This window comes from Eurytemora carolleeae, unplaced genomic scaffold, assembly GCF_000591075.1.
Source record: "Eurytemora carolleeae unplaced genomic scaffold, Eaff_2.0 scaffold83, whole genome shotgun sequence".
Lineage (NCBI taxonomy): Eukaryota > Metazoa > Arthropoda > Copepoda > Calanoida > Temoridae > Eurytemora > Eurytemora carolleeae.
In genome coordinates this window covers 412,995-436,988 of record NW_019396027.1, presented here as the reverse complement: position 1 = coordinate 436,988, position 23,994 = coordinate 412,995, and the positions used below count along the sequence as shown (strand labels likewise).

At 32.9% G+C, this 23,994-nt stretch overlaps 1 protein-coding gene and 1 long non-coding RNA gene across 3 annotated transcripts; one reads left to right on the top strand and one right to left on the bottom strand.

The window, feature by feature from the left end:
- The first annotated feature begins 117 nt into the window (after positions 1–117).
- On the top strand, positions 118–22,572 carry LOC111717945 (meckelin). 2 transcript variants are annotated; one of them, XM_023493444.1, is made up of 20 exons: positions 118–185; positions 384–483; positions 1,477–1,588; positions 4,701–4,861; positions 5,272–5,403; positions 6,008–6,118; positions 7,013–7,204; positions 7,742–7,789; positions 7,887–7,946; positions 8,428–8,478; positions 8,869–8,940; positions 9,021–9,125; positions 12,482–12,794; positions 13,059–13,187; positions 13,398–13,492; positions 15,704–15,835; positions 15,951–16,158; positions 19,649–19,761; positions 21,647–21,717; positions 21,842–22,572. In XM_023493444.1, the coding sequence occupies exons 4-20, from the start codon at positions 4,707–4,709 to the stop codon at positions 22,111–22,113; spliced, it is 2,259 nt and encodes a 752-aa protein (XP_023349212.1). In that variant the 5' UTR covers positions 118–185; positions 384–483; positions 1,477–1,588; positions 4,701–4,706; the 3' UTR covers positions 22,114–22,572. The 2 variants fall into 2 exon arrangements, with proteins under 2 accessions (XP_023349212.1, XP_023349287.1); XM_023493519.1 differs by lacking the exons at positions 118–185; positions 384–483; positions 1,477–1,588 and adding an exon at positions 2,591–2,632.
- On the bottom strand, positions 9,769–18,187 carry LOC111718096 (uncharacterized). The gene is made up of 2 exons (XR_002768993.1): positions 17,907–18,187; positions 9,769–10,549 (listed from the first exon to the last, which is right to left on the bottom strand). It is a non-coding gene; the product is annotated as an uncharacterized LOC111718096 (long non-coding RNA).
- Positions 22,573–23,994: the final 1,422 nt, after the last annotated feature.

The window sequence follows — 23,994 nt, the reverse complement described above, 5'->3', positions numbered from 1 at the left end:
ACAAGGATTCACGGTTCTAGTGTAATCGTACTCCATGGACAATTCCGTCTAGTGAACCCAGCTGGATTCATTTGCAAAACCGCTATAAATCTTCACGTTTTGTCAATCGCTATTTTTTGTTTAGATAGAGCGGGATGATGCTGGCCAATTGCTTGACAAGATAAGCTGTGTTCCATGCTCTCCAGGTATCTATTATTTGAATTAAATATGCTTTTCATACACTACATTCAATCAATTGTAAGATCTACAACGGCTAAAGTCAACATCGAGTTTCTCTAGTGGCAGAATGTTTTGAGACATATGGGCGAAGGTCCGATATAGTAAATAGCAAAAAATATTTAAAGAAAATGTGGTTCTTCTTTATTCCTGTTAAAACTGTTCAGGAACTTTCCCATCAAAAGAAGGGAAACTTTGTGAACCCTGCAATTTATATCCTCTTCTGACTGAACATAACATTTACCCTCATTGTAATTGTGTTAAAAGGTATATATTTTCATTATCAATTTTATCTTCTAATAGATTTTAAAAATATATAAGTAACCCTCCATGCAAAGAGGGCAATTTTCCGATTCACAATGGTACTTTTGAAACCTTTGACTGTTCATCGGGTAGAGAGATCTTTCCGTTTAAGCTTGAATTCCTCTAAACTGCGACTGTACGCTGTGTACATTCTGAACACAAAGAAGGGTATCCGTTGTAAATCGGGATGCTCATTGTAAAATCGAAAATTTTAAGGTTAGATTTTTTGTGTTCAGTTAAATATGTTCTCCTCTTGAATATTTATTCAATTTCTTTGTATTTAAACACTTAAACTGGCATATGCTTAAGCTGGAAACTTTTGTGCCGGATAATCATAATTTGAGGATCTTAATAACTTCATTTCAGTTATTCCTCCCCTGGCCTTATCAAAGCTTCCTTCAATCCTAACTGGGTTCATTACTATGTGGAAAAATGAAAAAAGATTAAATTAATCTACAATCGAGTAAGCATTGATCTCGACAATACAAGTTACCAGCTTACATCTACAGATAAATTTAATCTTTTTTCAATATCCCACAAGGTATAATCATTCGTACACAGTCGGTAGTCAGGGTTTAAAGAGTCCAGGGAGCTTTAATCAGGGGAGGAATAGGTAAAATGAAGATATGTAAAGGTATAGTTCTTTTATATCTCCTGAAATTTAAAGTACTCTAAGTTATATCGAGATTAAAAAATCGGAATTATGAGTATCCAACACTAAAATCGGGATTGTGAGTATCCAACACTAAAATCGGGATTATGAGTATCCAACACTAAAATCGGGATTATAAGTATCCAACACTAAAATCGGGATTATGAGTATCCAACACTAAAATCGGGATTATAAGTATCCAACACTAAAATCGGGATTATGAGTATCCAACACTAAAATCGGGATTATGAGTATCCAACACTAAAATTCCCAGTTCTTATCATAAATAAACAATTCTTTTGCAGATCTGGGTTATGCCTTCCAAACAATTTAGATCTATCTGATATTTACATTGAGACGCCTTCAGGATCAATAATTAAATATCAAGACAGAGAGATTGAATCAAATTTATTTAAGGTAATTTAATTTATTTTAATTCTATAAAATAGAAAACATATGTAGGCCTGGGCAACTTTCCGAAAAGTTGATGTAAAATGATGTAACTAATAATCGATTAAAATAACTAAAACCTCCTCACAAATCCCATGCTAGTGAACTTTATGTGAGAGCCAAGAGGATACTTCTATATCCCCTTGTTTAACCTGTCTAAAACCGTCTAGTGTCTAGGCTAGAATGTCACTCTCACTCCTGTAAGCCGAGTCCATGAGCGCCTGATCCAATCAGGGTTGAGTCATGTATTTGTTTTCTATTCGGAACCAATAGAAATAGCATGACGGTAACATCTGTCTTTCTATCTATCTCATTATTCAATCAGATTTATGAATCCTTAAATCAGCGCTGTCAGTAAATTGAAATATTTACTTCTACTGAAACTATAGTGAGCTCTGTAACAAAGTAAAATTAAGTGTGAATACAGACTACAGAGTACTGAAGAATATTGGAAAAATGATTATCTGCATTAAATACGTGTATCAATTACTAGTCATTAAATATTGTAGTAATTCGTAAAAAGTGCAAAAATAAAAAATTCCCAATCTATATATATATATATATATATATATACTATGTATTTACTATAGCTTGTCTTTCTGTGTTTTTGTAGTAGCGCCCAGTTTTTTTTTTACATAATAGGAAGTTAAACAATTTTGCCCGGAATAAATATCGACAATTATTATTTTTGAAAATACGCGAAATTTTATAGAAAACTGCCAAAGTTTAAGAATGATTAAAATGGTCACTTACAGAGCAAAAGTTAAAGGCTAAAACTGTTAACAGGAAAGCTATAACATACAGTTTAAAAAAGTTTTTATGATTTATTGTAATTTATGCACTATAGTTTCAGTAGAAGTAAATATTTCCATTTACTGATAGCACCGATTGAAGGATTCATATCTCTAATTTAATAATGAGAATAATAGAAAGATAGATGTAATACCGCCACACTATTTCTATTGGTTCAGAATAGACAGCAAACACATGACTGAACCCTGATTGGATCAGGTGATAATGGACTCGGCATACAGGAGTGTATCATCAGTGTAGAATTTTCAATTAATTCAAAATCAAATTCAAAAATCGTTAACATCACTAAAATATTTAAATTTTTACCCCTTTCTTTTCAAATATTTATAGGAACTGAAATTAAAATCCGGGTCCTTGCAAAAGAACCTGTAAAATCTTTCCCTGGGATGTTTAGAAAGATGAAAATTTCCCTGTATGATACTTGAAGGCCTGCAGTATGGCATGGTTGATAAATTATATTGGCGTTCTAAGCCTAGGGGTGTCAGAAATGATTTTTTTCTTCATATTTTTAAAAACTCCTATAAAACTTATAAAGCTTATTTTTTGATAAAACTTTTTTGTTCTGGATGGTTGCAAATACCTATCTAAAACTTTCTTAAACTGACATGTTTTTTCTAAACTCACCTTGTTTGGAGTTTAAGTCAAAATAATATGATAATAACATAATAATAAAAAATATTTAGAACTTACATAGAAGCTTTTCTGGGTTGCACTTTTCTCTAGTTTTGCATTATTTTCATTTGAGTAAAACAGTAAAAAAGAGATTCTGTTCATGGTTTAAAACTAAACAGCTGATGATTCATAGGAGGGAGGGATGGCAAAAACACCAAATTGTAATTCGCAATCTATGGAAAGTGATTGTAACAGGGTATACAGTGTACTGTAGGGTACAGGGTACTACAATGTACTGCAAAGTAATACGCTTTACTGGGGTCCTGTATACTGGGGGGTACTGTGGCTATTGCAGGGTAGTGAGGGAACTGTGGGGTACTGAGGGGTACAGGGGGTACTCTGGGGGTATTGCAGGTACTGTGGGGTACTGAGTGGTACTGAGGTGCATTGGGCCGTAACCAGCAGTAACCAACAGTACCATGCATTATCCGACAGTACCCCCACAGTACCACACAGTACCCCAAAGTATCCCCACAGTACTACACAGTACCCCATCGTACACCACCCACAGTACCCCACAGTACCCCAAAGTACCCCAAAGTACCCCAAAGTACCCCAAAGTACCCCAAAGTACCCCACAGTACCCAGTAGTAACCAGCAGTAACCAACAGTACCATGCAGTATCCGGCAGTACCCCCACAGTACTCCATTGTACCCCAACAGTACCCCAAAGTACCCCCACAGTGCCACACAGTACCCCATCGTACCCCCACATTACCCAGCAGTACCCTGCAGATATGGGGATTACAAATTGGCGTATTTGCCATCCCTCCCTCCATGAAAATTTGCTTAGAAGTGCTACTGACTCTACTAATATTTTTATTAAAAATAAAAAAATTCTGTTTGGTTTCTGTACCCCCCTCACCCCCCCCCCCGTATACCCCAGTAAAGCCCAGTACTTTGCAGTATATTGTAGAACCCTGTACCATGAAGTACTCTGTATACCCTGTTACAATCACTTTCCATAAAAAGATTTGGGAATTATTTATTGGTGTTTTTGCCATCCCTCCCTCCAATGAATCATTAGCTGTTTAGTTTTAAACCATCAACAGAATCTCTTTTTTGCTGTTTTATACATGAATGAAAAACTAGAGTAGAGTGCAACCCAGAAAGCTGCTATGTAAGTTCTAAATATATCTTTTTCAAAATAAAAATTCTGCTTGGTTTGGCATTTATTTTTGCAGAATCTTTCCTACTTTCTGAAAAGTTTCACATCGTTATGTTTAAGGATATCTACTCGATATAAAGCAATAATTATAAATAATTATTTTGACTTAAACTCTTAACAAAGTTAATTTAGAAAAAACATGTCGGTTTAAGAAAGTTTTCTGTGAATATATGCAATCACCCAGAACAAAAAGTTTTATCAAAATTAAACTTTTTCGGGTTTATGGGACCTTTTAAAAAAAATGCCAAAAAAATATTTCTGACACCCCTAAGCTTAGTGCGTCAATATACCAAAACCATATTGCAGTCCTTCAAGTATCATACAGGCACATTTTCATCTCTCTGAACATCCCAGGGAAAGATTTTACAGGTTCTTTAAATATTAGAGTGAGATTAAATTTTTATTTCAACAGCATTTTATGTCTAGGATCAGATGACCGTATCCGCTTACATGTGCGGCCGACATTTAAACAGTACATCGTGTAACCTACTTGCTAACTTATGTGCATTAACCCTTCATGACAGAGAACATCCATCTTGTAGTACACTTAAGAGGATTGCGGACAGGAACAATGATCAGACAGTAAGGTAACAACTTTATGTAACATGTGTACTGTGTAGTGTGTTCTGTTTAGAGAGAAGAGAGTACAGAGATCTATTAAAGGGTAGAATATGCGATCACATCAGGTTCCATTGTGTACAACTGGACCACACAACCAATATATAAGCATAAGAGTATTCCTATAAAAATTGCAAAACTTAACCCCTGAATGGATATAAAACAAGTGGCGGTTAGATGGAAGCCAAAAACCTTTTGTAATAATATAGCATGCCCTGCCGGTACGACTATAGGACGTACGTTTATTATTTGCATTATTCCTGTAGGATTATGTCTCGAGATCAACAATAATTCTAACCTGTAAAGAAGAATTTGGTTTGGGAAAATCGTCTTGATATTCACTTTGTCAAATTAAATTATCGTTTTATATTTATTTAAGACGTGTTCCGAGTTTATTTTTACCATCTGGACAAAGTTCTTCAACAGCAGAGAGTGAGGCTATAACTTCCTCCCACAGTTTGCCAGGACGAGGAGTGGAATTTTCAAATCGTCTCAATATTACTATTGCAAGGTTTTAATCTATTTTTTTGAACAAAATTTTACATTAACTATAATTTTCTTTGTAGTTATGCATCTTTTCTATAAAATATTGTGAACTTAGACGCAGGAAATATTCCAGATTTTCCTAAAATTCGAACCTGGGGCAATGTCTTTGCTGAACATCGAATGATATCGATTTCTATGTTAAGAAGTTTTATAAATGCAGAGACGCGTTTTTATTTGTAACTTGTCGTTTTATTCGGTTTTAATTCAATGGCATGGCACAGCAGAAGAATAATCGCAAGAAAAATCCCACAAACGGTGCAGATTGGTATAAAGCAAAGGTGTTTTTAAGAGATGAGAAGGAAAAAGCATAAATGATGATGGAATTGGAAATGATTTCTCAGTGCACAGCGCTGAATTTTAAGGATTCTTGGAATATTTTTAGCCAAATTTTGATTTGGAATTAGCTACAATAATTGGACTTAAATTAATCAGCCTATTTACAAAAAAATAAGCTAACTTCTTAGCCCTGTAAAATGACTATGAACAATAATCAAATAAATATCGTTTCCTTAAAGCATTAGATTTAAAAACGACAATTTTCGCTTTTTTTCAGTGTTTTCTTTTATCAGATACTCCATTGAGGGTCACTTGATTGCTGTTGAAACTGCCAAAGGAAATGTTTTTCACATTTGTAATATTTCGGATATGATAGCTGATGCCGCTTGGAGTTTTGGAACCAGGTTAAAAAATTTTGATAGTCTTTTTATTTGTAAAAATCTAGATATATTAAATCAAGAACTTTTGAATTTTTTAATAAAGTAATGACAGTCTTCAACAACCCCCCCAAATCACCTATTGAAAATCAAAATGGTAAAAAATAGAAGGATTTTAGTTTCGCCACAAACTCAAATTTTCTTATCTCTATGACCCTAACCTAATACATTTCATATTTCACACCTAGACTATTTGATCTAACAGAATTCACAGTTTCAAAGGTCTACGAGACCACACAGGTTCATCCCTTCTTATGCTGTCACATAAAACGCTATGAGTCAACCACAAACAGGGTACACTAGACTGGCTGGTACGAGTAACACTAGACTAATTATTTCATGAACTAGTTCGGATCATGCAACGATCGGACTCATTTGTGACATTGGGTCGCAAAAATATAAGGGTTAGAAAATCTGAGTTTGTGGCAAAAAAAGAATATCCAATAAAAAAAAATCCCCTTTAAATATCACATAATTCAGAGTTTTTTAACAAATTTCAAATATTCAGATATTGAATGTACAGAATATTTAGACATTTAATGTACAGAATATTCAGATATTGAATGTACAGAATATTCAGATATTGAATGTACAGAATATTCAGATATTGAATGTACAGAATATTCAGAATGTACAGAATATTCAGATATTGAATGTACAGAATATTCAGATATTGATTGTACAGAATATTCAGATATTGAATGTACAGAATATTCAGATATTGAATGTACAGAATATTCAGATATTGAATGTACAGAATATTCAGATATTGATTGTACAGAATATTCAGATATTGATTGTACAGAATATTCAGATATTGAATGTACAGAATATTCAGATACAGAATATTTCTATGTTAAGGTATAAGAAAATCTGCAAGGTTCCTGCACTTGCTCTCTGGAGTATGAAAACAGAGTTTTATGATCTTTACTATAACTTTCCTATGGATCAAAGTTTTCCAAACAAAGACACACTTTATTCAATTTTCAATCTTGTCCTTAATAGTAAGGAACAAATGGAAGAAGACCCAAAAAACTGGGTGCTTACAACAAGGTAATTTTTCAAGACAGAGTTCATTATCAGTAATTCCACGCATCTTTAACAGATTTTATAAATGTAGATACAACTTTTGCTTTTTTGTGCAGAAAATTACACATATAGCTGAATATTACACAGTACCTATAAAAAAGTAAGTTGCTATACGCCCCTTTTCTAACAATAATTTTAGCAATTTAATTTGAGCTTTGTGAATACAAAAAAAAATGAAAAATAAAAGTTTCTCTTTTATCAATTTGTGAATGCTCTGAACAATATGATTTTTTACCACAATTACTTATTTTTTAATACTATATTCGATTCGTAGACCTTTCATATTTCAAACTATGATTTCTGTTTGAAAATATCAAAGGTTTACGCCATCAGCTTGCAAAGACATAGGGATTAGAAAATTTGTGTAGCAAAAAGTGGGATAAAGGTCCCGCATCAAATACTTAGCTGTGGTGACGTTTATTAAATCCAAACAAACAGACAGAAAGCAAATATTTAAGTACATATAGATACATGTCAATTGCTCATCATTTGTCTCTACAGGTTCTTTCTTGTGGATAGTTCTGCAAGTGTCAGTGGCTCGGATAAAAGGTAAATTCCCTGAACTGAAAGCCTTTGTTAGCATTGTCTTCATAATTTTATCAATCAAATTTAACTTCCTTTTGTAAATTATAATACTTTATATTAGGGCAAAAGTTGTGCGGTACTTGGAACATTTAGAAATTGTGATAACACTCCTCGACACAAGGCAGTTAACCATAAAACATAGATTGCAATGAATACAATAAAATTGGTATCATACAAACATTTTTTTATTCAAGGTGTTCTAAAAAACATTTAGTATACGATTTTTGGACACCCCCCGGCCCCCCGCCCCCTCCCCCTATCAATTTTGTACATGACTGCACTTTTGCAACAATTTTCTATAAAATTAGTATTATTTAGGGTTAGGTTAGGTTAGGTTAAGACACTTTCTGGGCTGAGTGCTGAGGCTTGGACAAGCTAGGAGGCCGAGCGCTGCGGCCACATGGTCAATTTTATCTATGTCTTACATATAAGATTAGTATGTATTTAGGGTCAGGTTAGGTTAACACACTTCTGGGCCGAGCGCTGCGGCTAGAACAGGCTAGGGTTAACATTTTAATATTATTAATACGCTAAGAATTAACATTTATACTAATATTTTAAAATAAAATACCCTGTAATATAAATGGAAACGCTATTACCAGAAAAAATCCTTTGAAGCCAGGACGAATTCATCCACCAATAACAAAATTAAGGTTATCTTTTGACCTTATTTAAAAAGTGGGATATACAAGGTGTCAAAAAAACTTTGCCGTATGGTATTGGGTAATGAGGGGACGATTTACATCAATTTTTTTTCTAGGCTTCATACAATCTGGTTATGTTCCAATCGTTTCTTTGATTTTAAGTCTAAAATCCTTTTCCAGGATTTTTAAAATTTTTGGTGTTGACATTTTATTTTCATTTGTTTATAAATCAAAAAAATTTGACAGACTTTTGTTAATTTCTTCTTTAAAGTAATAAGCGAAAATCGTTTCTTTGAGCTAGTGCATGTATACAGATAACTGAGATAACTGCCAAGTTTTTTTGTGTGTGACACCCTAAATATTAAATATTATGCCATTGATTTTTTTTTGATTTTTCAGATACAAAGAAGTTTCCCTTGAAGAGGCAAAAAATAACAAGAAAGTCGAAATGACTTTTTCAGTTAGTTATAGGTATCTGCAATTATTAAAATCGTAACAACATTTGTAAAAAATTATCCAACAAGACAAAAAACCAAAAACGTTTTTTTTAGAATGAATATGATTAACGTTGAAAAAGATGTTGAAATCGCTGCTGGGGTAATGTCTGCACTGGCTGTTTTACTGGGTGCCGTTGATGCATGGTCTTGGTCCAAAAGGTGTGTTCTGAACTATTGCGACATTTGGAATTCCAGCCAAAACAACTCTTTGCTCAATCATTATTGTTTTCCTCAAATTCTTTCCGAGCCTTCTCTGCATATTCTTCTTTACAAAATATCTTTTTGAAGTGCAGAGTTAAAAGTTCCTTGTCCTTCTTTAAAAAATCAGGGCGTAAATTAATTTTTTTTTCGTAAATCCAAATAATTGTTTAAAATAATTTTTATGCGAATTTTCAGACATTATTCTGAGGTTATAAAATTTTTAATCTTTTTGTGATTTACATTGGAATCCATAAACTTTCTCAGAGTGGTTCCATGGGGAAAATAAAAGGCACAATATTGACACTTTTTTTTTGTTATTTTTTATCAAGAAAGTTAGCAATTACATATGTATTATGGAAGAGTATCATCAAAGTTAGGTTATATAGAAAACTTATAGAACACTTAGATCGAATTTTATTTCATTATTCTAATGAGGCCAGATTTTTAAAATAGCTTAAACGTCAAAGAATTTTTTAATCCTTTTATCTTTGTAACTCAGTGCTGTGGATTTTGGATATTTCAAACTAATGTTACCATATTAAGATGGTTTGAAATGAAGGAAATCTAAAGCCTGAAAACTGATGAGAGTAAATCTACAGAGTATAAGAAAAAATGTATTTTCAAGTAAAAATAAACAAATAAAATTAATCATGGAAAGCGGAAATCTCTATGATGTACTCTCCGCCTCGTTAAATGAGTTAATCTTCCATCTTCATACTCTACGCTAATACTGACTCCATTTCGTTTTTAGCCCAGGCTGATCCTAATTTCTCCTTCTAAGCCGTGGTTCATGCCTATTGGCTTGATTTCAAACTAGGATTTGGGGCAACGGTGGCATCGTTTTCCTTGCAATCACAGCTTGCTTTCTGGGTTGGCATTTTCTAATGACAAATCCACTCTGAGTTTAGGTCCAGGTTTTATGAGAACTGAAGGGGTTACATCAAGCTATTCCAAGCTATTGAGCTCACACTGGTTACATCCCCATTTTGATTCAGTCATCATTAATGACAATGAATGATGACAGAATTACATCATAGGAGTTTTCTCACGATTAACCCACTTAGGGAGAAAATACATTATGATTTATGTATATGATCCTTGAAGATCATTTTTCCGTCCTTGTTGACGACTCTTGTCTTCCCCATAGGAGTTTTAACTTTTGGAATTATTTCCTCACTTGGAAGAAAATACATATTCATTGTTTCCTGAGTCTTTGGATCTTGATTGTGCAATATCAGTACCAAAGTGACTCTATATTTCATTAGCAAGGAACATTAGAGGACTGGTTCCACTGTTTTTGCTTCTGCTTCTCTGTCCTCCACCAGAACTCTGCCTCTGATCTCCAGGTTGACCAGCCAAGCTATGCTGTCTCCCTTTCTGACCTGAACAAAGACATCATTAGCATTATAAATATAAATAGATGGAGAACTTAATGCTCCCGCCTGTGGTGAGAACTTGGATATCATTAGACATTCAATGATTGAATTAAATATTACAGGATATACAAAAATCATTTTTTTTTCCTATCTTTGATTGGAGTGGTACAGTCTTTTGGACTTTTTGACTTTGGAAATTATGAAATTTGTTTCCCCAATGAAATTGATTTCTGTTTTTACCCTTTCCATTGTCATTGTCGTCTTCACTATCAGTCCAAACACTACGCTCCCATATGTCTCTACTTCCTGCTCTACTACTTGGTCTACTTACTGACCTATTCTCCGACCTACTCCTCCCCTCTCTCTACTCGGTATCCTGATTTACTAAGTATTGATTGATTGATTTTTATACTCCCTGTCCTGTGCATTTTTTTCAAGAGATGCTGCTCTTGTCCTGGTTGAGGTCCTGCTCCTGGGCGCCTAGGAGGTTCTAGAGGTCTCTTTGCCCATGCTTCATTTAGAACGGACTTAAAGTTTTTGTTATGGAGGTAATTTTTCCCGAGATCATGCTTCCCATGTTCCTGACTGCTGACGGTAAACTTGTACAAGACTTTCTCTTTGGTGTTTTTGGTCTTGGTGTTCTAGGTGAAGGAGATGGGTCAAATTTGTTCATTGGTTTAGAGATTCTGGTTGACCTTCCTTCTCTGGAACCTGATGATCTTCCTGAAGATCTTGTTGTTGATGTTGCTATTTATGTACTGTAGGTTCTGAAATTTCTAATTCTCTTACTTTACTTAGAACCTGTTTCTTTTCTGGTTATGCCTCTGGTCGTGTTCCGGTTCAGCCTCTATTTATTGTTCTGACTCACAAGAAGCTGTTGAGGCTACTGAGGTTAACTGTTCTTCAACCAATGTATCTTGTAACATATTTGTAATTGTATTGTGCTCTAATCCATCAAGGTTGAAGCGGCAGTTTGGAGAACTATTTTCACCGTGGTGAGGAGATATCTATGATGATTCCTTCATCCGAAAACTCATCCTCAGAACTCTCAAAATCTTCTGCATCTTCCGAATCTTCGTGGAGGTCATTGAACTCCGGGTCGGGGGTGCATGTACAGTAGTCCTGAAACAAGTAATACATTATTTGTTAGAAATGTACAGTTATGTACAAACTTAAACACATCAGTTAGGCACGGTCGGCTTTGGGAAAAAAATGTATTTACAAGTAAAAAATTAACAAATAAAATGATACTAATGAATCATGGAAAGCTGGAGCTCTCTGATAGACTCTCTGCTTTCATTTGCCTCCTACAACGACTCAATCTTCCGTCTTCAGACTTTTCGTGAATACTGACTCCATTTTGGTTCTAGTCCAGGCTGATCCTATTTTTTCCTTCCAAGTCGTGGTTCATGCCTATTGGCTTGAATTCAAACTAGGATATGGGGGAACAGTGGCTTTGGTTTTCCATGCGCTCAAGCATGTTTTCTAGGTTGGGATTTTCTAACAACAAATATTTCTCCACATTGGCGACTAATCATCCACCCCACATTCTGTCCGACCTATAGCTATATATGAAAGAGCTCATATGTTTTCTTGTTTATAGGCCGGGTCCCTATAAGGACTGAAGGGGCTATATCAATAGAACTATTGACTCTGAATTTAGCTCCAGGTTTGTATACATCAATGGAACTATCCCTATTCTGAGCTATTGAGCTCACACTGGATACATCTTAGCTCGGGGGTCTTTATAAGGACTGATGGTGTAACAATATGAATTCTGTTAGATCAAATAGTCTATGTTTGAAAGTTCAAAGTATCAAACCATCAGGTTGCAAAGATAAAGGGATAACAGAATTTTAGTTTGTGCCTTAAACTCAGTTCCTTTGTTCATGTTTGTAGATTTTATGTGTTTGATTTAACATATGATATTTGTTGCAGGTCTGGCAAGGTAGGTATTGATGCAAGAACACTCATCAAGCTGGTCGTATCTGCTGCAGGATATCTTTCCCACATTTTTCTTGCAATTATTTTCTTCAGCTCATTGTATTGGTTTATATTCTTCAAACAGCAGAACTTTGTGCACACTGTATTGCCAGCGGAGGATCAAGAAGCATTTATCAAACACTACCTTATCTCTGCATTCGCTCTTAAGCTTTTAGATATCGTAGTCTTAATCCTTGGTCAGGTCACCGTGGACATTTTTCTCCTTGACTGGGAAAGACCTCCCCCACGAGTCGAAAAGTTAGAAAAGGTAAACTCTTTAAAATTTTAAATAAGTGTTTACTTTTAGAGGTTATAAATAGCTTTGTTAGATTTTACATATCACCCAGTTAATTTTGTTTTTAAATTACGGCTCTAGGTACTTTTGGTGTAATACTTGAAACCCCAAAAAATATGGTCAATTCGAAACCATACTGTCTTGTTATTTTTAATTATTATAGATAATTCAACGTACCTTCTCAATAAAGGTGAAACTATTTATCTAAAATGCCAAATCCTAAAATGTTTTGTTCAGTGTGAAGAATTAGAGCCCCCTGTATCAGTTTGGAGAACTTACCTAGTGGCCAATGAATGGAATGAAATACAAACAACAAGAAAATCTAAAATAAGTTTGCAAGTCCTAATATTTTTAGTTCTTATGAAGGTAAAATAAAGCTATTAACACATCTTAACACATAACATACAATTGATTGGTAAAGTGCAGAATTGAATTTATTGTTGTTAAAGAAGATCTAAAATAATTTGTTTGTTTTAATCATACATGCAGGCCAAAAAAAATAAAAGAAGATTGCATTTTCAAAGATCTAGTTTTCATATGTCTATAAGAAAAAACGTAACATTTATATATTTGTAGGTGGTAGGACTAGAAAATTTGGCTAGTGCTGATGCACATAACAGATTATGGACTGAGGAAGATGAGTATATGGCAGAACATAGCTACGTCTGCAGGTGAAAACAAATGTTGTGGAATTATGGAGTTCTTGTGAAAAATAAAATAGGGTGAAGGATGAATCAAAATCGAATTCGGTTTCAATCTGCGTTAGTTACTTCAGACCGGTGCGGCGCAGTGTGTACTCTTTATGAAAATAAGTGGATGTCAAAGGCTTTGAAAATCCTTTGCGCTGATTATCACATTTTTACTAGGATTGAGTGCTGTAGATCATCGCAGTACACACCGAAAGCTTAGCTGGGGTTTAATGCAATAGCCAGATTTTTTGTAATGACAATTTGTTAACTAACATTTTGGCAACTAACAACATACAATTTGGTAATTTGACAATGTGACAGCTAAAATGTAGGTAGCTTGGCAATTTGAATAAGCAACATGATAAGAAATAAATCGGTAAATTATAATTTGATGACCTGGAAACAAAGTTTTTTCCTTTATCAAGTACAACCTTTTAAAAAGGTTGAAACATTCCTGCTCTAACAAGTTCCCCAATCAAAATTGGACGCTGCAGATCGGAGTTCATGAGTTTTGATCGGGCATACAAACAAACAGATAGACGGAAATAAAATTATTTTGTGTCTTTGTATGGTTTTGTATAGTCTCTAAAGACAATAATTAGTTCTTTCTCCTCTTTTTTCTCCCCTATTATAGTCTAATATGGTACCCCCCCCCCCTTATGGGAGTTGGGGGTAGACTTGCCAAACACTTACATAATGCATAAAGATATAATTGTTTATCAAGTAACTGTAGCCAGGAGAAAGAATAGGTGAGGGGGGGGTGGTTGCGATTTAAGGTGAAAGAGAAATAGAAAGGTTAAATTTGAAAATAAAGAAATATTTTTAACGACGTTTCAAGGCCAAAACATCTCTTGTTAAAGGGAGTGACCGGCTATGTAAGGTAATTGAACTGAGTATGCAGTGTTGTCGAAAACTTCTTTAGGATTCATTTGAGACATATTTCACTTTTTAAAGATCTGTAAATCCTCAGTTTGAGCGCAAATTCGACGTTCAAACTCCTGATTTGGGGGTGGATACGTTTTCAGAAATAGTTTTTTTTTAAATTATTACATAACGACAACGAAAAATAAAGTAAAAATTATACAGTAATCTAATTAGATGGCTAGGAAAATATTTCACGAAAGAAATTTGTCAATAAATCAATGCTAAAATTGATTATTTCGTTTTCATTATTATATCGAATTTCTAATTTTCTTTGAATTTATTCGCAGATTTCTTCAAATTCTTTAAATTTCGTCTTTTTAATAATAGTTATAGAAAATCTGCGAACATCTTTGTGAATAACGAGAAACTAGAATAGTGAGATAATAAAAACTAATAATTGAACAAGATTACTTATTTTCGATGATAAGATTAATTTTTATTTTCTTAAAATGTTCCTAAACATGACGTCTGTAGTTTATTGTAGAATATTTTTACATTTTATGTCGTCGTTAGTTAATAATTAAAAAAAAACTAATTCTGAAAGCGTATCCACCCCCAAATCAGGAGTTTTGAACTTTGAATTTGCGCTCAAACTCAGGATTTACAGACTTTTAAAAAGTGAAATATGTCTCAAATGAATCCTAAAGAAGTTTTCCACAACACTGCATGCTCAGTTCAACTACCTTACATAGCCAGTCACTCCCTTTAAGATGAGGGCAATCTTATTTTTTTACTTACCACACTTGATGTTTGTCCCAGGGAGGGGCAGGGGCGATGCGAAGGGGGCGTGGACGATTGACCCCCCTGTGTACGCTAATGTTCACATTACTATTCAACAGCCATGTCCTATGGGGGTATGTGAAGAAATTTAAAATTAAAATTTAAATAAAAAAAATGAAACAACTAATTTAGTTGATATTAAGGTAATAGTTGCTGGGTAAACTGAGTTTTGAAGCACAAGCAATTTCAGGGGATATTATTTTCAAAACTAACAAGATGATTCTTTAAATATATATAAATATATTTATGTTAGCTATAGCTGGCTAAACGACTGGACGAAATTGACTGACATTTTTTTAGGGAACACATGGGCACCTAAGGGCAACGCCGGGCACTTTAGCTAGTAGATAATAAATTAGTATAATATCAAAAACTTCCATTTGGAGCAATATTCCAGACTAGGTCACAAATTTTATTACTTCCATGTTCTAGTAAAGATTATGAGCTTATATTTAGTGAAAAACTAAATATACAGTCTTTTCTATTTAGGTTTGCCCTCGGAGTTTCAATATGGGCTGGAATATCAGTATTTCAGACCTTGTTCTGGGTAGGAGTTTATGCTCCCATTATTGAAAATAAGTTGGCTCAATTTACAGATATCTGCTCTCTTGCAAACATAAGGAAATCTAGGATTATATTAAAGGCTTCTATAAATGTAATTTCCCGATATTTAATTCATATTATGTATTACAAAAAATAAAGATTTTTTCCATGCATGTAATTATGGATTGGTTAGTGTATTTGTGATGTCGCACTCGCATTTTGGATATTACATTCATGGTAAATCTGCCCACGGTTCTGCCGACACGGACATGGAAGGACTTCTGAACCAGCTTCAACGAGAAGCAGACGATCTGTGTGGTCATAGAGGGTTACAGGCGGGATCAGACCAACAGACATTTTCTATGATTCTTCCGGCAACTCTGAGAACATATTACGATAAGGTTGGTAAAGGGGAAAAACAACGTATTCACATCCATAAAAGTCAAATAGATTGTCTAGTACAATGGATGGCAACAGAAAATTCAACCAACTGCGCACAATGTCACAAGGGTCAAATGTAAGAAAAAGACGACATGTCCTATACTTAGTTTGATGCTATATCGTTTGCACTATTAATGTCCGATTGAACTAACGTACTTTTTTACTAAAGTCAGCTGATCAGTAACCGCGGTTTTTAATACGATCGAACAGTGCAAATGAACAAAAATCGGGTTTTCTGTGTTCAATTGGACTCAAATTTTATTTTCCCACCAGGAATATTTTATTTTCGCGCCAGGAATATTTTAGTACAAATGATCATTGTGCAATTGATCTGGAATACTAAAAATATTTGTTCAAGTGCACTGATTTTTTTTTCTGTAAATTTTACTGCAATTGAACGTTAGTGTAAATGAACATTCTAAACAAAAAATTTGTTTAAATAGACTAATTTTTTTCTAAAAATATTGGTGCAATTGAACGTTAGTGCAAATGAACATGTCAAAAAAAAAATTTAGTTTTTAAAGTTCGATTAACATTTTTTTGTTCATTTGCAATAAAATATGTTAACATTTGCACTAATAATATTTTATGGGCAAATGGTAAAATTTTAGATTTAAGTTCGATTGAACATTTTTTGTTCATTTGCACTAAATATGTTCATTTTTACTATAACTATTTTATTGGCAAATGGTGAAACTTTAGATTTTAGTTCGATTGAACATATTTTTGTTCATTTGCACTAAATTAATATGTTCATTTGTACTAATAATATTTTATGGGAAAATAGTAAAATTTTAGATTTTAGTTCGATTGAACATTTTTTTGTTCATTTTTACTATAAAATATGTTGACATTTGTACTAATAATATTTTATGGGCAAATGGTAAAATTTTAGATTTTAGTTCGATTGAAAATTTATTTGTTCATTGGCACTAAATATGTTCATTAGTAAAACATCGATTTTACCGGAACTTTTAGCTTTAGTTCAATATAACATTTGTTGTTCATTTCCACTACGTTATGTTCAATGAAACTAATTAATTAAATGAACCGAATTCCACTAGAATTTTTAAAAATAGTTCTCCACTTGCTCAAAAAACCTTCCACGTGGTTTTTAGTTTGATTGAACAATTAGTTGTTCAGTCGCACTAAAATATAGTCCGAATGAACGTTAGTGCGAATATGTACTTTAGTACGATCAATCATTAGTGCAAACGATACGACACCATTAGGTGATAAATTTCTAAGATTCAGCGTAGATATATGTCGTCTTTGTAGGAATACGTAAAAAAATATTTACAACCTAAAATTACATACAGTATATTTATTGTCGTTAACACAGGCCGTCCTCTTCTCTAAAGCTCAGATCCATCATACACAACAACAACAACAAAAAATAATAAAAATACAAAAAAAAATATTTTTAATAATTTATGTAAAAATAGATTGACCTTTTAGCTTCAAATTTCTTATCTTGTGATGACCGAGTTTGTTCACTACTATATTTAGGTGCTTTATTCTTTGGAAAAACAGGATTTTCACAAAAAGGTTAATAATGTCTGTGGGAACACATGGATTTTATTAGTCTTGTCAATTTTCAAATAATTTAGCCACACTTTCTTCTTCTTTGATGTCCCAGGGTGTGGACGATATTTGTGAGAAAAAAAATTGAATATCCTGAGAAGACGACATTTCATTGGAAAATTACCTTTTCTTGTTGCCTGTATTTCCCAGTATTTCCTCCGGATCTGGGGGTTTATCCTCGATTATACCTTTCCAGACCACTACCCCGAATATATCATTAAACATTTCTGAAATATGTTTTAACGTTATACTTTCCAATTACAATGTTAAAGGGCCATGGACAAAATCAGTTTCAACCCTGTTATTTAGTCAATAGAACGTTAAATGATGAAGTGTAAAAACAGAAAAAAAAGAATTTATAAAATTGCACTGATTTCACTAAAAGATTGGCACTTTAGCCTTACATTATCACTTTTAATTATAGTTTTTCAGACACAGAATTTGAGTTGACACTTATGACGTTTAAACAGCTGTACTGAAAGTGTACGCATTCTGTGTAGCCATCTATTGTACTTGACGACCTATTTAATAAAAGGTTAAATGAACTGGATTTGTAAATATACTAGAATAAGCTGATTTGTTCGTTAATGTCGTGTGACATGAAGTCAAAGTCATATCTTTAAATTTGATAAACATGTTTATTATTAAATGTTATTTATTTTGATAAACATGTTTATTATTAAATGTTATTTATAAAGAGTTTCGGAGTTGCAGAGTTTTAGATAGAAAATTTCGTTTATTAGTGAAAATATCATTTTTTACTGATGCTGTGATTATTGATTTAGTTATTATTGGTTTCGATAGCTGTGATGGAGTTAAGTGATAAATTTATAAAGTTATTTTTTCGAGCAAAGGAATAAAGTTTAGACTTGATTGATTTTTTAAACAAAATAATTCCAGGGGGGCAAAAAACAGCCGGGGTGGGGGCAAAAAAATCCTGTATACGCGCCTGGACAGATAGATAGCAACATGGTCCCCATGTGAATATGATAGGAAAATCGAGGAAAGCCCTCAACATGGTTTTATTGCAGTCTTATGAACGGTCCTCTTTCCTATGGCCGTAATTCGTAGCCTTTGGGTTTTGCTGGATTTGATATCATTATTTATGTAATAAATCCTATGAAAATATAGATATTTTTAAGAAACATTTCCATCTCTATTTTTCACCTCTTGGTGCTTACACTACAGTATTAATAGGGAGTGTCTGATGAGTCCACTTCAGAAAATTTCATAAATAATTCACACAAATGCTCTCACACGCCCCCGTTTTTTTACCTCTATGGGTTTTGGCTTGCTATTTAAAAGCTCAATTTGAACTCCTTAAAAAAAGTCTGGTGTGCCAGTTTTCAAGTAAAACCTACACCCGAAATACATTTTCAATAAATGTGGAACTAACTTCTACTTTTTTACTCTACAGAGGTTTGGTCCATCACCATCACTGAATTTTAAATAAAGCTAATATTGTAGGCCAAAATATCATAAAAACACATGAAACATAAGGAGAGATCTGGCCTGATTACACTTTTTACCTTTAGGGAATGGAGACACCATTGGAAGGCACTATTTCAGTTATTTAGAAAAGCAGAAATTATTTTGGAAATCTCAAAAAAATGTCGGGGGCTGATTTTTACCTTCTTAAAAGGGATGCTTTAGGGATTTGGGACCTTATGTCCCGGGGAGGGGGGGGGGGGCATTGAGTATTTTTACAAGTAGGAAAATTTAAATAAAGGGAATACTGAAACTCAATCAAAATAATTTTGTACACTTTTGTATAAATATTTAATGAAAATTAGAAGAATTAAATTGCAAACAAAAAAATTTAAATACAAGTATAAGTGCAAAATAAAATTTATTATACTTGTGTAGGTTGTTACACCAGTCTTTAAATCTGAAGCTGGGAGAGAAACCGGACGACTCACAAGTACAACTCTTCAGAACTCCGTCCAAGCGTACACAACAATGAATAGATTTCTAACAAGGTAATTCATCAGTTTGTAAACGCTTGACTTATGTTACCCAGAGGGGCAAGCATATTTTATTTTGTAATGTTACATCTTTAATAAATAGCTTTCACATTTTAACATTCAGGAATTTCCAATTAAGACCAAATGATAAATAAATTAAATCACATCACAAAAAGAAAAAAGATAAATTTTCTAATAATTTAAATCAAACAATCAAATCAATCAAAAATTATTTTAACCAAGTTCGAAAACTGTTTGCAACTACTATTTGGGAAATAACAAACTTTACTCATGATAAGTTTAAACTTTCTTTACCAATAAAACATAAATCTTTCACTTCAAATCTGCGTTAAAATACTTCCATTCATTTTAGTCCAGACCTATAGAAAGGGACAGGAAAGGGTGTTTTTGTCAAACAGAATTATTTAGTTTGGGATTTTGGTGGGAGCGCTTACCAGTCCCAAAACTAAGGCCTCTCTTCATTTTTAGTTATGCTCCATTTATTACCATGGCCATGTCATAATATTGTGCGAGCTTTTTATTGTTATAAATTAACATTTTAGGCCCTTATTTTGTTTACAAAACTCAAACACACAAAAAAACATATAAAATCAAGAAGAAAATCAGAAAGTTTAGTTTTGATTTTACTTGATTGGTTTCCTGAAATAAATTGTGAAGTTAAATGGTTAAATGTAGTTATGGAATGTAATATCTTTAACTATAAAAACTAGTGAATGGAACTGAGTCTTTGCCACAAACACCGATTTTTCAATTCTTTTATCTTTACAACCTGATGTTGAAGACCTTACATATTTCAAACCATAATTTCTGTTGGATCAAATAATCTAAGTTTGAAATATCTAAGGTTCAACCCATCAGGTTGCAAAGATATACGGATTAAAAAATTTTAGTTTGTGGCAAAAACTCAACGCCTTTAAAAATTAAATTTAAAGAAAAGTAGAAGCCAGAGTGCAAATAAAAGTAAATATAAAAAGAATAGAATTTCCAGTCACTTATTTACGTTGCGCATTATGAAAGCTTTTCATTGGCTTTTTTAGAAGTGTCCTAGATTATAGGAGCACCGGCAAAATGCCAAAACTAGACTAACCAGGCTGACCAATTGCATGGGTCCGGTGCTCCTTGAACACCAGATTCATGCCGAGAAGTCATTTGCTGTCATGTGCTTTTTTGCCCCCTTTTCTTTTATCTTTTTCTGGTAAAAGAACCGTATTGAAATGGTAAAGATTTATAGATATCTAAAATTTTTAGTAATTTTGTTTCCACTGGAACTTTTATATGAAACCCCCTCAAAAAGATTTGTTAAAGCTAAAAACTATTGGAGCTTCGGAATTTTAGAATCTCTTTGAAAGTAAGTAATTAAAATTTTAATCATCTAACAAACAACATTTCATTCCGAAAATTTAGTTTGTTATCGATTATAAATGTTAATTTATATGCGAATAATCTGAAATCTCATATTTTACATTTTTCTAAAAAAACACATTTCCATTTTAAGAATGCAGTTTTTCTGTAATGTAAAGATAAATTGTTTTAACTTATTCCCAGGAGTATCTTTTTTAGCTTAACACTGATTTTTTGAAAATGTCCTTTACAAATCTGTGGCATTTGCTTGCATTGTCAAACACTGTTCTTCCAATGAACTTTTAAGTGTCATCATTTGTGCAGATCCTTAATTCATTGTTTGTGAATCCTTTAATGCTAGAATAGTTTTACTATTTTTTTCTGTTGAATTTCTTCTTCTAATGAAGTATTTGTATTAATAGCACGGAAGTATCCAATGCATGCAATTTTTTTATATTTTAAGTCAACATTTGAAAGATGTAACTTAAAATTTTTATTTTTATTTTATTAACGTCTTTTAGCTTTTCACATGTTATAGGTTCCTACAACATGCCTTGAAAGATCTCGATTTTGAAGTTCGGGAGAGAAATTTCATAGAATCTACACTAGGAATGACGCTAATAAACTATTAAAATTACTACAATTCTTTATTTCAAAAGAAAATAAGAAAAATCGAAATCAACCTTATTTGAATCATAATGATATATAATTTTTTAATTATTCTCGTCATTAGACATAGAGTTCACCAATACTGTGACTGAAAAAGCTGTGTTTTATACTGACAAAGGGCATTCATTTGATTGCTTACTCTTATACGGACACGAATTTACGCTGACAATATGGGAAATCCTTGTAATGAGTTTTGTTGACCTGTTGGCACAAGACTTCTTGTTGGCAGCCATTATTACTTATTTTGTTTCAAAATTTGTTTCTGTATTACGGTACATGATTGGTAGATCAAATCTTGCCAGAAAAACCCTGATCGACAAAAGATTTCTAATTTAAAATGATCTTTTCAACGGACGAATTTGCATAGTTTTTTTGGTGTTATAAGATGTTTGGTTTCTTGTGTAGAATAAATTTTATTGATCCTGCATTACAACAACAAAAACATGTAGTAAATTTATGCTATTTTACCATCAATATTACAGTTTGTAAATGATTGTATAACCGAAATAAAATTCAAATGCTTAAAGTTTTCGCTCGGATTTTTTTTTCATAATGCTGGTGACCACATAATTTCCCTTCCTCGTACACATTTCGTCTAAATTACTTAAAATGTTTTCAAAGCCCACTTGTTCGAGTCGGGACCCTAGAGGGTTTTCAAAAATTGGACCAGTATTCCCGGTAAACAGTTTCTTGTCCTCGCTGGACTTGAAGCCGAAATGTATAACTAATCATTTATAAACAGGGAAATTTGTTCAATTTTGATATTTTTGAATGATATATATCTGCGGGATAGAGATGTCAACGTTTTGATTTTTCTAGATTTTAGCTTTCGTTACGATAGTGTTCATCAAAAGTATTAACGTTTGAAACGTAGCAAATAATGAAATTTTATGGCATAGAGTAACGTTACGTAATGAGTTTTCTGCACTTGAATACCTTTTATAACGTTAAGCTTCAGTAAATGTTTTGAAAAAACAATAAGCTTCGTTACGCTTTTGCATTTGATGTTTTATAAAACTTTCCCAACGTTGCGTTAAAGCTTATGTAATATAACAACAATTCCACTTTCATGCAAGGTAAATATTTTCAGAGACTTTACGTTACACTTTCACTTGGTTTGAGATCTAAAAGATGACAAACGTTTTGCTTTAATAAAACGCCATTGGGACATAGTTCTGTACGTTACAATGCATTTCAGAGCAAAGAATATTTTTTGTTAACGTTACGTTTTATCTTAACTTTTCCAATATAAACTCTTTTAATTACGTTTAGAAATTTTACTAAAATGCACCTTTTCTGACGTTACGATTTATCGAAACGTTATTGTGAAAACTTTTTTGTTACACTTTTTTACAACTGACAATCAAAACTGTTTATTCGTTTCGTTTCTAGGAAATGTTCTATACGTTGCGTTGTATTAAAATGTTCGAGCCTTAATGTTTCTAACGTTACACTTTATTAAAATAATATTGTTTTGAAAGCATTGAAAGATTTTGTCCGTGATAATTACATATTTTTACTCACCCTGTATGTTGCTGTTGTATTGTTAACCTTTTTAGAGAATGTGTAGAAGAATATGCATTATGCAATATAAAGATGTTATAATATTATTATTTTTAACGATTTTTAAAATTTGTGAATGAAAGTTTTTAGCATTAGACTTTCAACTTAAAGTGTGTCTTAAAGGGACTAGAGACGTAATTTCTAGTGACCTTCCATTTATGGAGTGGCATGTCCATTGTCCAGTAGGGGTGATCAATATTGGAATAAAGCCAACCCCCCACCGGAAGTCGCTGTGTTTTCACCGTAAGGCCACAAAAAAAAAATATTTTTTATTTTCATGTTATACATCATTTTCTTGGAAATTCAATGCTAAATTCAAATCTGAAAAGCGTTTAAAAAAACTGAAAATTGAGAGAGTCAGAGCTAAAAAAAAACTCATAAAAAACATTAAAAAGTTTAAAAGCCGGAATTTAGTACCGTTCTTTAGATTTTAATATATTTAAAAATGGTTTTCGAATCTGAATTCAGCATGACATTTCCAAGAAAATGATGTATCATATTTTTTTTGCAAGATACAAGACAGGAAAACACTCCTTATTTTCAAATCCTCAATCAGATAAAGGTATACACGCTATCATTTGGTATCGAGCATGGCCCTCTTTAAATGGAGGATCACTTGAAATTATCATCGTGTATTTGACGAGCTTAAAAAAT